This window comes from Colletes gigas, unplaced genomic scaffold (genome assembly GCF_013123115.1).
Source record: "Colletes gigas isolate AHSC1104 unplaced genomic scaffold, ASM1312311v1 Colletes_gigas_Sc00011, whole genome shotgun sequence".
Taxonomy (NCBI): Eukaryota; Metazoa; Arthropoda; class Insecta; order Hymenoptera; family Colletidae; genus Colletes; species Colletes gigas.
In genome coordinates, this window is record NW_025106640.1 from 9,507,648 (window position 1) to 9,521,339 (window position 13,692).

The 13,692-nt window shown below is 41.3% G+C and overlaps 3 protein-coding genes across 3 annotated transcripts; 1 reads left to right on the forward strand and 2 right to left on the reverse strand.

The window, feature by feature from the left end:
• Positions 1-389: 389 nt before the first annotated feature.
• Positions 390-7,737, reverse strand: LOC122398232. The gene is made up of 6 exons (XM_043397934.1): positions 7,412-7,737; positions 6,218-6,263; positions 5,121-5,351; positions 2,269-5,041; positions 1,953-2,184; positions 390-1,852 (listed from the first exon to the last, which is right to left on the reverse strand). The coding sequence occupies exons 1-6, from the start codon at positions 7,466-7,468 to the stop codon at positions 1,844-1,846; spliced, it is 3,348 nt and encodes a 1,115-aa protein (XP_043253869.1). The 5' UTR covers positions 7,469-7,737; the 3' UTR covers positions 390-1,843.
• A 3,291-nt stretch (positions 7,738-11,028) lies between these two features.
• Positions 11,029-12,486, forward strand: LOC122398251. Its single transcript, XM_043397960.1, has 5 exons — positions 11,029-11,242; positions 11,318-11,368; positions 11,444-11,578; positions 11,649-11,865; positions 11,935-12,486. The coding sequence occupies exons 1-5, from the start codon at positions 11,133-11,135 to the stop codon at positions 12,484-12,486; spliced, it is 1,065 nt and encodes a 354-aa protein (XP_043253895.1). The 5' UTR covers positions 11,029-11,132.
• Positions 12,487-12,656: 170 nt separating this feature from the next.
• On the reverse strand, positions 12,657-13,651 carry LOC122398260 (protein transport protein SFT2). The gene is made up of 3 exons (XM_043397971.1): positions 13,448-13,651; positions 13,201-13,352; positions 12,657-13,128 (listed from the first exon to the last, which is right to left on the reverse strand). Exons 1-3 carry the CDS (start codon positions 13,637-13,639, stop codon positions 12,858-12,860), a joined length of 615 nt encoding a protein of 204 aa, XP_043253906.1. The 5' UTR covers positions 13,640-13,651; the 3' UTR covers positions 12,657-12,857.
• Positions 13,652-13,692: the final 41 nt, after the last annotated feature.

Here is a 13,692-nt window from a genome sequence, read left to right on the forward strand (position 1 = left end):
CCGCGGAGCATTACTATACATGAAACAGAATAATAATCTGCTTTAATATATCTCAAATGCAAGAACATTCGATATCGATTATCTTTCTCTTTACTCTTTTAATACCAGCATATAATTCCTAGCATTGCTATTTATTGCGTTTCAGTATCACTGCACATGCATCGGCGATGCACACCGACGCGCATCGCAGAACTCCGATTATCCTCGATACAAGATTATTCGCGGATATTATACGTTCGATTATACTGTGATCACGATGGACGCGAGCAGACAGAAGTTAAATAAATATTCGTAAAGAAGAATCGCGATAGTTGCAACTAGAGCGCTCCGATTCTTATCGGTATATTGTATATCTGAAAGAAAGTCTGAAGCCGTGCAGACATAAAAAACAGGCTTAACTAGATTCGATCGATCGATAGAACTATACTGAGTCGTTCGTTTCTTAGTCGCCTACGTTATAAATAGTTTATTATCAAAAAGATCCCATCCTGCACCGTCCAAGTAAAAATAAATATTATTTTTTCTTTTTGTTTGGTAAAAAATTCCATAAACATATACGTTATTCGCGCACGAAACGATACAGGCCTAACCCCTCGGTTATGAATAAAAAATATCTTTCAAGTACCATCTCTATACGATATACGGAAACCGGAAATCATATTGCAATCGCGTTAATAACTAATTCGTTGCGTGATCTATATAAATCTAATAGGAAATCATCGAAATTGAAGCACAATACGAGACTTGGAACGTACTATTAAAGGCCCGTTCTGTTAAAGACCCACTCCTGGACCTATAACCATAAAAATTCAATAAAAATAACTCGAACTTTACATCATTCGCGTATCCTTAGGACTTATTTAAAGACATTTTCTTTATAACCTATACATAGTGCCATCTTTGATTGCCCAGAGACTCTAGAATATCCACCATATAAATCTCGTTAAAAAGAAGACCATTTACGGCTATATTACGTTACACCTTAGCCTTTAGAAAATAACTAGTAAGTGTTGAAAACCCTGTGAATGCTCTGCAACTGATTACTTTCATTGCATTTTTTTTTTTCTTTTCTTTTCCTCCATCGTTTAGTTCTTTTTCTTCCCTTTGCTTTCTTGCCCGTTTTTTTTTTTTTTTGGTTGTATATTAAATACAAATACAGATGGATCGTGTATTAATCAGTATAAACACAGAGTCGTAAATTGCATTCTCGGTTTAACCCGCTGTACAAACCCTATGTAGAAGTATACTCATATAAAATAAAAAATATTCAAAAAACGATATACTCATATAAAGTATATGATGCATACACTTTTTTTGTTTTTATCCTAGGGCAGGATTCTTACTATACAAACTATTAGAGTTTCTTATTGAGCATATTTTAGAAATTGTTTGAGTCGTTGTAAGAAGTGTTCAATTATTGACTTCATTTCGACTATACGCTAGAACCTAGATACATTTCGAGAAACATCTTACTTTAAGGTTCTTTTGATTGTGCGGACTCATACGTGTAAGAAGACTTCGTCGTAATAGACGCGAGGAAATTAGAAAGACGACTGTTCTACATAGCTCTTTTACACTGGTTCCTGAACCTTGTACCGTTAAAGATGGTCTATTTCTTCCTCAATCTGACGGAATGATATCAACGTACACAAGCTCGATGCGATGCATACGCACTGCTTTGAAAACTACGTTTGGGTAACTGCTAGATACCCGCGTATAGTGTAAACAGTCATGACGCCCCGATATAATTTATAATTTCTATCGTGAATACTCTTACTGATTTTGTTTGGAATTCCTAGGAACTTGAAGTTTTCCGCTCTCTTCCCAAACAATGTTGCCGCGTTCAAGCTTCCTGTTCGAAACAAAACAAGATATATATATATATATATATATATATGTATATGAATGCACGCAATATATTATTGCAATGCTATAAAATGCGTAACACTTACATCAGGAAATAAAAAGTGCTCGCGAGTAGGTTGCGGTTGTTCAAAGGGAGAACTACTCATGTATCCAGGCGAGGGGGATTCGCTTTTCTCAAGCACCGGGGTAATGTTCGCGTAATTAGCGGATGGTGTCGTTAACGTTCTTCCTTGCTCAACAAGAATACTTCGATCGATTTTGTAATATTCTTTTCCGCTGCGTGGACGAAGCGTCGTTGCCACTGCTCTGCCGCTCAGTCTGAACAATTAAACGAAACGTTCGTTACTTTCCATAATCCTGTATCCTGTACATTTAGCATGTCCGAATCGCGAAGCATTTTACCTGAGACTGTCCGGTGTATCGGACGACGAGTGGGACGACAACGACAACGTCTCGATGTAATCGGACATGTCGGATGTACCGCTACTGGTGCTTCGCGAGTCGATGTAAGGCGCGCTGGACACTTCTCCGGGGCTGTTGAAACCTTTCGCGCCTTTTGGCAAACACGTGGGTATGTCGGCCTCTGCCGACGAGGACTTGGTGGGTATCTTGATCTTTTGAAACTGAAAGGACAATTCTCGTAGCGGGTCGCTGGATTTCGATTTTCTTGGTAGGCTGCTGTGGTAACAGGTGGGCGGTGGACTCTTCCGGTAAACAGACAACACGTTCTGCTTCCTCGTCGAGGTCGATGGCACTATGGACAGTTCGAACTCAACGAACTCGGCCGTTCTGTGACTGAGAGACCCGGTAGAAACACCGGAGTCGTTGCTGCTCGAGGAGTCTCTATTGTGACCGGTTTTCGACGGCACGGAAGAAGACCGTCGGATCTTTATAAACGACGGCTGGGACGAGGCTATCGATATCTGGCCGTTCTCTTGACCGATCTTCGTCTCGGAATTAACGCACGAGGCGTGCGTGTCTCCCGTGACCAGAGAAGCTTTATCCGCTTCGCTCGAACATTTATGAATGGTGAGAGTCGACGGGAACGTGTGGTTCTCGTCGTCCAGGTAATGAGCAGACTCCGCCGAGTACGATCGTTTTCGCAACAGTAAACCGATATTCCCGCTGGGCTCTGTACTGTTCCCGTCGAAGTAACGACGTCTAAGATACGGGCTGGACAACATTGCCGAACCAGGAACACGAAACTCGGAATCGGATCGCTTTTTCCCGGCGTCGGTAGACGCTGACCCCGATAACGCGGGATTGCTCGAGCTTTTTATACCGCTGCAGATCCTCGACAGTATCTCCTTCGAGCACGCGTTGTGCGCCGGTTGCATCGGCAGGTAACCAGGGAACGGTTTCTTTGGCGTTTGTTTCTCAGGGTTCATCACTAAATAATCGTTCTCTCTGTCCTTAACGTGGCCGCACTTTTGACATATCTTCGACGAATCTTCGGTGTACGATTCGGCCGTTTCCTCTTTTATCTGATCCGCGAACTTCTCTATCTCCTCTTGCGATATACCGCTCTTCGCCAGGAGATCCTTACTGTTCTCGTAATGCTCCAAAGACTGCGTGAAGTCGATGTTGGCGTAATTTGCTTGTCTGGACTCTGGTTGTGTGTCGATAACCGGCTCGACGTTCTCGTAATTGTTGGACGTGTTCTCTTGGAGGCAATCGCAGCCGTCCTTGGCAGTGTCTTCGACGATCTCCAACTTCTTGAACCTCTTCGCCGTCGCGTAAATTGCGATTTCCCCGCTGGCGTTCACCACCGGCATCTTTCCCTCCCCGGAAAGCTTCACAGGATGCACGGTCACCCCGGTCGGCTCTATTCCCGCTCCCCGTCTACAGTACGGCAATACGAAACCGGCCCAACTCATCATGTTCTGACAAGGACATCCGGAAGATCGGGGCGACTGAATGGTGAGCTTGGCCGGGCAACCACACTGTTGCAGCACCACAGCCTGCGGAGTTTGCGGCGTATCGTAATTGGGATAAATTTTTGGCAGTGCCAGGCATTCTTTGATTTTCCTTGGCGTATCGTAATACTGATCCGGTTGGGGAGCCTGCTCCAACACCATGTGATGACCCAAGATCGTCTTAGGCACATCGTAATTCTCGTATGGACCAGCAGCAGCCGGAGTAGCCGGAGTAGCGGCGGCGGTAACTGCGGACGCGTTGCGAACGACTAGCTGCTGTTTGCGAGAGTGTACGCAAGATTGCTCGTTTGGCAGTGGCATGGGTGGCTTTTTCACCTTTTTCGTGGCAGTGTTTTGGGACGGTTTTGGAGGTCTCGGTGGCAGTGCACCGGGACTCGGCGACGCGCGTTGTACGGTCACCTGCTGCGACTTCATTTGCGAACAATGACACTCGATCTGTTGCTGGGAACCGGAATAATCGCTATCGTGGCTGCTACTGCTGTACGAGGACAACGATAATCGGTCCAGCGTACGAGGCTGCAAATGGCCGACGAGATTGTTCATCGTGCCGGCGGGACTGCTTATGCTACCGGTACCGGTCGTCGTGGCTAGAGTCGAGGATTTCGACACGGTTCCGAGTTTGCTGATACAGCTGGCGCATCGTTCCAATGCAGACGTGCCTTGACGAGTCAAGGAACAGCTGCGCCAATCTCCTGGTTGGTCCGGTAGCTCCGAGACAGAGATAGTGTCTCTGCTGCTGTAATCCCTGTCGAGTTCCGTTTGCTGTCTACTCTCGGCGGACGACCAGTAAGGCGAGCTCTCGTTCTTGCAGCTGTCGCACTGATCCTCGTACGTCGACGAGTATATGGTCGAGGGGAAGAAGTCGCTTGCTCTAGTTTCGGATCGGGAGAACTGACGACGCGGACTGTCTTGAGCCATTTGCTCTCTGCTGATCGGCCGCTTTTTCGTCAGCTTTCCCTCCGCTGCTAGCTGCAACATCTTCACGATATCCTCACCTTGATCAGTGATCAGTACGTGAAGACCTTCCCCTCGACCACATCTCGAGCCACCCTCGAAACAGAATCTGCCCTCTACCACCCCATAACGACGAAGATGCGCGATCTCCCAAATGCCTACCAATCTCGGTGGTATGCCAATGGTGATGCAGAACCGACGATCCTGGATATGCAAATGCGCTGGCCCGCTTGGAATCTTCGCTTTCGATGGCACCGTGGAGATCAGTATCAGGAACTGTTGATCTACGCGAAAAGCGTAACATTAAGACAGCCATTTTTTTTTTTTTAATAGAGAATTTTCATTCTAAGAAACCGGACGTACCTTCGCCTAGATTGTTCGAAATCTTCACTTGCCATTGGATCAACCGTTCTCTAGTGTCAAAGGCGAGAACAACTGTCACGTCCTGACATATTATAGCGATCGTGTTGGACTCCTTGTCTAGAGTAAAACCGCTCTCCACGCCAAGAAAATGTTGCAAACTTAACGAAGCTTTTGTTTGGCCTTGTTTGTACCGATCCTTGCTATCCCCGTAAAGTTGCAAATGAAGACAATCTAGAAATTGCGATAGAAAATATATGGGATTTACAAACAAGGCTTAACAACCGCCGATATCATAATAATAATAATAATAATAATTTATGAAAAACCAACACATCGTACATGCGTTACTTTGATAATTTAATTGCACTCGTGGATAATAGTAGTCGGAGTTTTGTTAATTCGTAAATGAAACTGACGAAATATTTACACAAATTGCAAATTGTTTATTTATCTTTTATCGGGCGTAACGAAAATGCTTCAAAGGATGTCACTGATACAGTCATTTGGATTTAGAAAACGAACTAAATCCATTTAGTCCCTTCTATGTACACTTAACTAATTCTCCCTAAAGAAAATTTATGAGGTACGAGTGTCCCCAAGTTCTAAAATATCCTCAAGTTACAAGGACCAAGTATTAATGGTTATTGCCAGAGGCAAAGCTCTTCTTGGAAATTTTTTGTTTCTTCAGGCAGTCAATCTGTAACAGATGTGCCAGCTGCCGCCCTAAGAAGGGCCATAGGGGAGGGATTTTTCATGCTGATAACAAGTAGGGAAATTCTTTTGGTAGATAGGATTAGTAATGAGGTAGAAAATAGAATTCCTGGCAAGCAGTATTTTAAAGAAAAATTGCAACATCTGTTGTCATATTTTAATAATAAATGCATTTTATGAAAAGCATTTCCATTTAACATTTATTTTCAAATGTGTGCACTGTACAAAATGATTCAACTTACACATTGTACAAACAGCAGAATACTTCTGTATCTTTGAAATTGTACCAGAGACAAATACATATCAAACTACAAGGGAAATCTGCAATACTTTGTGTCTACTATCATGGTCTGAAATTCATTCGAGAATATGAAAAATGTATTTACCTGCAACTGGTGATAATTTCCTCATAACACACCATCTGGATTTCCACTGTAAAGTAAATAAATAAATTTAACAGAATAATTGCCAAATTATATTCGGCAAAAATGGTCATGATTGTATATCAACTTTCCTATTGTAATATTATGTTAATTTACTTAGAAAGCCCTATGGTGGAAAACACTATAGATATGTATTACACATTTGTTTGCATATACACAGACCCTCTACACTCTTGTGTAATGAAAATAAAAGAGTTTCTTCCCCTTCTCAATTTGAATGACTTCTTTACCAACCCCAATGTAAATAAAAGAAACTGACCTAGCTTTTTATAGCTCTATGGCTCCTTGTTTCTGTTGCATTAAATACTTTCTTGAGCTTTTAACATACTACCCGATTGTTGAGATGCATATTGAAATCATATCAAGGCATTTCAATTTCATTCCTTGTCCATAACAAATTAAAATTGGACATTGTATTCCAGTCTGAATGAATTCAAGAAAGCTAATACATAACATTGAAACAACATTATTGAAACACTTGTATCGTATCGAACAATATTAAAACAAATGTGAATGAGAAACATATTTATAGATATTAACAATCATCTTTTGTACACCGAAGAGGATCTAAATTACAGGTTGAAATGTCTATATTAAATAAATTGGTTTTGTCCAAACTATATGTTATATTTGTTTTAAATATGACAAGCAAAAAAGGTACACATAGAATATACTTACACATTAAAATTTGCAGTAAACACACAAAGACAAACTAGAAACACTAAATTCAAATTTTTATACCTTTTTGTGAATCAATTAGGCGCTTATATATATGTGCCCTATATTTAATTAATGTCTATTAAACGTTCACGTTAGACTAAATCTCTCGAGCCATTATATAATATTCTTCGAATTGAAACAATACCGTATTCAAGTGTCCCCGTAATAACTTTTGTGCAAACACCAATTATAGTTGGGTTACGATTTAACGAAGAACGATATTTTTTTTAAAGTATTACGATCCAACATAGCGAGAACCAATTTAAGCGTTACATAAATTGGTGAGAAAAATCGGACGGCATTATTGTGACGGGCAACGATCAAGCAATTATCTGATTTATGTTAATTGGTCCGTTTGATTGTGCACGGAGAAAAGGTGAACAGTAGTTAACAGAAAATTCTGTCGTGGGTACTCACTTTTTTGCCGTCACGAAACTTGACATTTCCCTCGATAATACAATTGTTATCCACCATTGTAGAAAGCCGCTGCTACTGTACTGGTTCTGGATGTTTTTCTCATCACTATGTAAAAGCACTCCGTTTACTCAACGCTGCGTACCGGGAGACACCATAGCAGAATAACGTTAGAACACCGAGAACACAGACATTTTCCGGTACACGATCTTTTCTCTCGTCGAACAACAACAGTGGTTTCGCATTTCACGAATCACGCGGCAAAATCCATACTTCGTACCATCGGCAACGAGCATCCATCTTGACAATCTTCGCTTGCTGCGTGCACTACTGCGGTCCTGCTCCCTTTTGAGAGCGTATTCTGCACAATATCCATTCCCCTGCACTTTGCTCCAGTGGCGTAGCACCTACCTACGTTCTTTTACACCCACAAACTTTCCCCCGCAAGCGCCTATGAACTCAATGGTACCGTTTACAACGGTCATCGCACGCTGTTTTTCGCGCCGTCTTTTCAACAATAATATTATACTCAAATTGTTCTGCTACTACTATTGCGTGAATCGACGGCGACACTAGTAACGACGAGCTTCCTTAGGGTCTAAAAGAGACATGATCTACCGTACGACTACAAACCATGTTACGCTCGAGTCATGGTACGAGCCTCAGAGGTGCCAGAAAAGCCCTACTCACACATGCCAGATCACGCGTACGTGAGTTCGTGGAGTTACGGAGAGTCGACAAAGGCAAACTGACGCATGCCCTCTTTCTCGAATCTCCGAAGCTGCCCGAAGTAATTTCGGACCGCCTCGTGGGAGTCGAGAGAGGAAGGTTCACATTTGCCTTCGCGCTCTTGAACAACTGACATTCGACCTCACGTCGACGGCATACGATTCCAAGTCTCGAATGCGCAGGCATTTTTTACTTTCCGACCTATGCAGGCTTTCCCAGCCTCTTGTTGGCCTCTCCTGACCTCCGCTTATATTTCTGACAACGTATAACAATTACGACTGACTTTCTGCCAACCTCCGTTGGCCTCTGCTCACCGCTGCTGACCATTCCTCATACTTCTGACAACGTATAACGATTAGAACTTGCTATTGCTTGGCCCTGCTGGTCTCTACATGCATCTACATGCCTCTGCTGGCATATGCTGGCCTCTGCTGGGCTCTGCTGACCACTGCTGACCATCCCTGATGCTTCCGACAACGTATAACGATTACTACGTGTTACTGCTTACTCCTGCTGGTCTCTACATGCCTCTACATGCCTCTGCTGGCATATGCTGGCCTCTGCCTGCCTCCCCTCGCCTCTGCTGACCGCTGCTGACCACTCCTAATACTTCCGACAACGTATAACGATTACAACTTGCTATTGCTTGCTCCTGCTGGTCTCTACATGCCTCTACATGCCTCTGCTGGCATATGCTGGCCTCTGCCTGCCTCCCCTCGCCTCTGCTGACCGCTGCTGACCACTCCTAATACTTCCGACAACGTATAACGATTACAACTTGCTATTGCTTGCTCCTGCTGGTCTCTACATGCCTCTACATGCCTCTGCTGGCATATGCTGGCCTCTGCTGGCCTCTGCTGGCCTCTGCCTGCCTCCCCTCGCCTCTGCTGACCGCTGCTGACCACTCCTGATACTTCCGACAACGTATAACGATTACTACGTGTTCCTGCTTACTCCTGCTGGCCTCTGCTGGTCTCTGTTGGCCACTGCTGACCACTGCTGACCCCTACTGACCCCTACTGACCACTGCTGACCTTTGTTATCAACTTCTGACACGATCTATAAGTATTCAAGCCTTGTATAATGTAAGTCTATGGCAATAAATGATATAATTTAACAGAATTCTATGTGTTCTCATCATTTTTACCTTTCCTTTCCTCTCCAAATCATTGCCTTAGTATTAAGAGACCGTTTTTCCGGTTAAAATTGGATTCCCAAAGTGTACAGCTCTCGTACTTGCTTCCAAAATCAAAAATTAACTTTAAAATTTTTTTTCTGTAACCGTCACTCTCGTACCTGTTGGCAAAATCGAGAATTCATTTTTTTCGTCGAAAAATTTTTGCTCGAAAATTTCGCCGATTTCCCAAAAATGTCCTGAAACAACTGGAAAGTTCTGAAACAGCTGGAAAGTCCTGAAACAACTTTGGAAAGTCCTGAAACAACTTTGGAAAGTCCTGAAACAGCTGGAAAGTCCTGAAACAACTTTGTAAAGTCCTGGAACAGCTGGAAAGTCCTGAAACAACTTTTCGAAAGTCCTGAAACAACTTTGAAAAGCCCTGAAACAGCTGGAACCCCTGAAACAACTTTTGGAAAGTCCTGAAACAACTTTGGAATGCCCTGAAACAGCTGGAAACCCTGGAACAACTTTGGAAAGCCCTGAAACAGCTGGAAACCCTGAAACAACTTTGGAAAGTCCTGAAACAGCTGGAAAGTCCTGAAACAGCTGGGAAGTCCTGGAAATTCTTGGAAACGCCGAAAATTCTTGGAAACCCTGAATTTTTAGCAAAGTTCTGAGTTTGAGGACTTCCTAGTGGGTTCAGGGAAACCAAGGAGTTTCAGGGAGTCTTATAACTAAGGTAATGATTTGGAGAGGAAAAGAAAGGTAAGAAATGATGAGAAGACATAGAATTCTTTGTAATTATATCATTTATTGCTATAGATTTACATTATACAATGTTTTAATACATATATATCATGGCAGAAGTTGTTAACAAGGGTCAGTAGTGGTCAGTAGGGGTCAGTAGGGGTCAGCAGGGGTCAGCAGGGGTCAGCAGGGGACAGCAGAGGCTTGCAGAGGCAAGGAGAGACCAGCAGGGGCAAGCAGTAACATGTAGTAATCGTCACACGTTGTCGGAAGCATCGGTGGTGGTCAGCAGTGGTCAGCAGAGGCCAGCAGTGGCAAAGAGTGGCAAGCAGAGACCAGCAGGGACAAGCAGTGGCAAGTTGTAATCGTTATACGTCGTCAGAAATATAAGCGGAGGTCAGCAGTGGTCAGCAGTGGTCAGCAGTGGTCAGCAGGGGATAGCAGAGGCTTGCAGAGGCAAGGAGAGACCAGCAGGGGCAAGCAGTAACATGTAGTAATCGTCATACGTTGTCGGAAGCATCGGTGGTGGTCAGCAGTGGTCAGCAGAGGCCAGCAGTGGCAAGGAGTGGCAAGCAGAGACCAGCAGGGACAAGCAGTGGCAAGTTGTAATCGTTATACGTCGTCAGAAATATAAGCGGAAGTCTGGAGAGGCCAACAGAGGCTGGGAGTGGTTGGCAGTAACCAGTAGTAATCGTTATACGTTGTCGGAAGTATCAGGTGTAGTCAGCAGTGGTCAGCAGAGGCCAGCGGAGGACTGTAGGAAAATTCAAAAGTACATTTAGTCGTACCTTATAAATGTGAGCCCTCCTCTCTCGACTCCCACGAGACGGTCCGAAATTACTTCGTGCAGCTTCGGAGAATCGAGAAAGAGAGCATGTGTCGGTTTGTCTTTGTCGACTTTCCGAAACTCTACGAAGTCACGTACCCGTGGTCTGGCATAGTGTGAGTAATGCACCGGGTGCTCAATCTGATATCACTGATCCTAACTCAAACCTAGCCTAACCCAGATCTTAAAGTTTAAGATTTTCATAACTACGCCGACTTAAACTTGGGTTTTATATTCGGTTATTCACCGTGTGTTTAGAAACAAATTTAACCTGCATTAGTGCTTGAGGTTTGAATTGGTTTATCATGAGTACGCCAATATTAACAAAACAACAGCAGAAACACAGTCTGTCGGCAAAGAAATCATCGGCTAAAGGATTACGAAATGTCTTGGCCCAACCTCAAGATAGTTATTGGTACAGTGTAAATTTGTTATGTTTTCTATAATATTGCCGTGTTTATGTTATTTAAAACATATTTGTATTTGTTAGGCCAATTGTAAATGTAGATATGTGTCCAATATTAGAAAATCTTTTAAAAAAGTAAGTTATAAGGATGCATAATAAATCTTTTTCAATAAATATCAGTAGGCAATGTTTTATAATTGATACTTGTAGTTTAACAACAGCAATAAAACGTACATACCATTCAGTCCCATGGTCAAAACTCAGACATATGAATAAAGTAGAACGTGCAAAAGCTAAAAAGGAAGCACTTTTGAAAGAAGGAAGTGTGCTTAATACAGAGATAATGTAAATATCTATGATTAAACCGATTCATAGTTTTTAAAGTTACAAACATCTTTAATGGTTACATTTTTAGAAATTCTGTTGTCTTGGGTTTAAATGCAATTACAAGGTCTCTAGAAAAGAATAATATTTGTTGTGTTTTAATGGATGCCAATATCGAGCCACCACTTTTATCAAGGCATATCATTGTTATGGCACAAAATAAAAAAATACCAATATTATTATTATCCAACTTAAAGTCTATTACATTAAGTATTATTGGATTTGCATCTGCTGCATATGCCCTTAAGGTACAATTTCATTATTGCCTAAATAACACTGTGTAAAAAATGGCTTTGTTATTGTATCTATGATTTCAGAATATTGTAATGGAATCTCCTGATCATCATTTTCATCCATTGTATACAAAAATATGTGATATTTCTAAAAGTATTCCTCTGCCAAAAAATTCACTTGAATTATTTAAGGATGATGAAACATCAGAAGAAGCTACATTATGTGAAACAAATAAAATGAGTATTCAAACTGAGTCACAGTCCATGCCTACAGAGACAATTAAATTTACATTGTCAACAAATGTATATAAATATAGATGTTCGCGGAAGGAAAGAGCATTTGTTCCGCCAGATACAACAATAAAAAACCATGAAATTCTATCCGATACACAAAAACTGGAGCAGAATGAATTTATCTCCATAAGTAATTATAAATGCGACGAATTTGATGGAAACATCAGGAAAAATACAAGATATATAAATATTCATGAAAATGAATATAGAAGGAAAAGAGATTATTCAGAGGTAAACAAGAAATTAAAAAATGTCACATATTTACCACTAAAAGTGAAACGTTTGCAAGGTAACGGTAACCGCGTGAAAGCTACTAAAGCGGCAAAACAGAAGAAAAAATAATTGGGAAATCATTGTTAATATACATACATCTCACAAGAATGAGATAATCATTTAGTTTTAATTACAATAAATATGAAATATGTAAATACAATTGTACAAATTCTTTATACATATAAATACATTATATACAAAAATTGTACCTATTATTTACCTAAACTTTAGTATTTTTTATAATGGAAATTTATTGTGTATATTACAGTCAGATTAGTTACTAGAAAAATCAGTCTTTTGTACATAATACCATATTACTGAATCCATATAAGAATTGTATCTGCAGATAGATTGTTTGTATATGGAAATTTTTGTAATTGCCAAAAGTAAAGATACAATATTCATTTTGTATACATGTATTTGATGCCTATGCAGCTACATCATACAGGTAACGTAGAATTTACAGAGGATTTGAACATCCTTGTAAAAAACATCAGACCCTTTGTTCCTCCGGGTATATGACTTGCTAAGAAGGATAACATAGCTATTAACTGTAAAACAGCACACAGTACTGTCAATGGTGTAGACTGTAAATGGAGGGCAAAATAGAGTGTTCCTAGTAGAGTTGCAAAATAGGATACACTGAAACACCTTCTTTCAGCAGAGAACAATGATTTCAGGTAACTTAATGGACCCAAAAGGAAGCAAAAGCTATAAAAATACGTTAAACGTAAATGCCGTTTAACGAACGTTAAACGATCGCTTTCGTGTTTCTACACTTACCTCGCTAAGAAGAGAGCACTTCCTAAAGTGTACAAAAGCGCAAATTTTCTCGCTTTCAGTAACAAAACTGGAATATAAATTGCCGAGAGACAAAAACAGAGCATACCCATAGAAAAACATACAATAAATGCTATTAACCTTTGTAGTCGTGTCTGAAAGGCAAAGAATTCAATGAAACTTTTATTCTTTAACGTTATCGTCGTTCGAGAGCATTTGACGTTTCAGGTTATGTTCAGAAAATACGTACCATGCTAGGACAACATTCTTTTTGTGCCCCTTGTATCCATCCTGTTTCTTCTTCATCTTCGTCACCGGTTTTTCCAAACCATTTTCCAATATTTGCTTTTGGTATTGTTACCGAGGGTACGGTCAGCTTAAATTGTTTCTCATTTTTGCTACTAAGAAGATATTCGTTTAGTTCTTTATTAAGGTCGGCCATTTTGACACGACGCCATTTTATATGTTGATCGTTGACGCATCCGCGATGAGCAA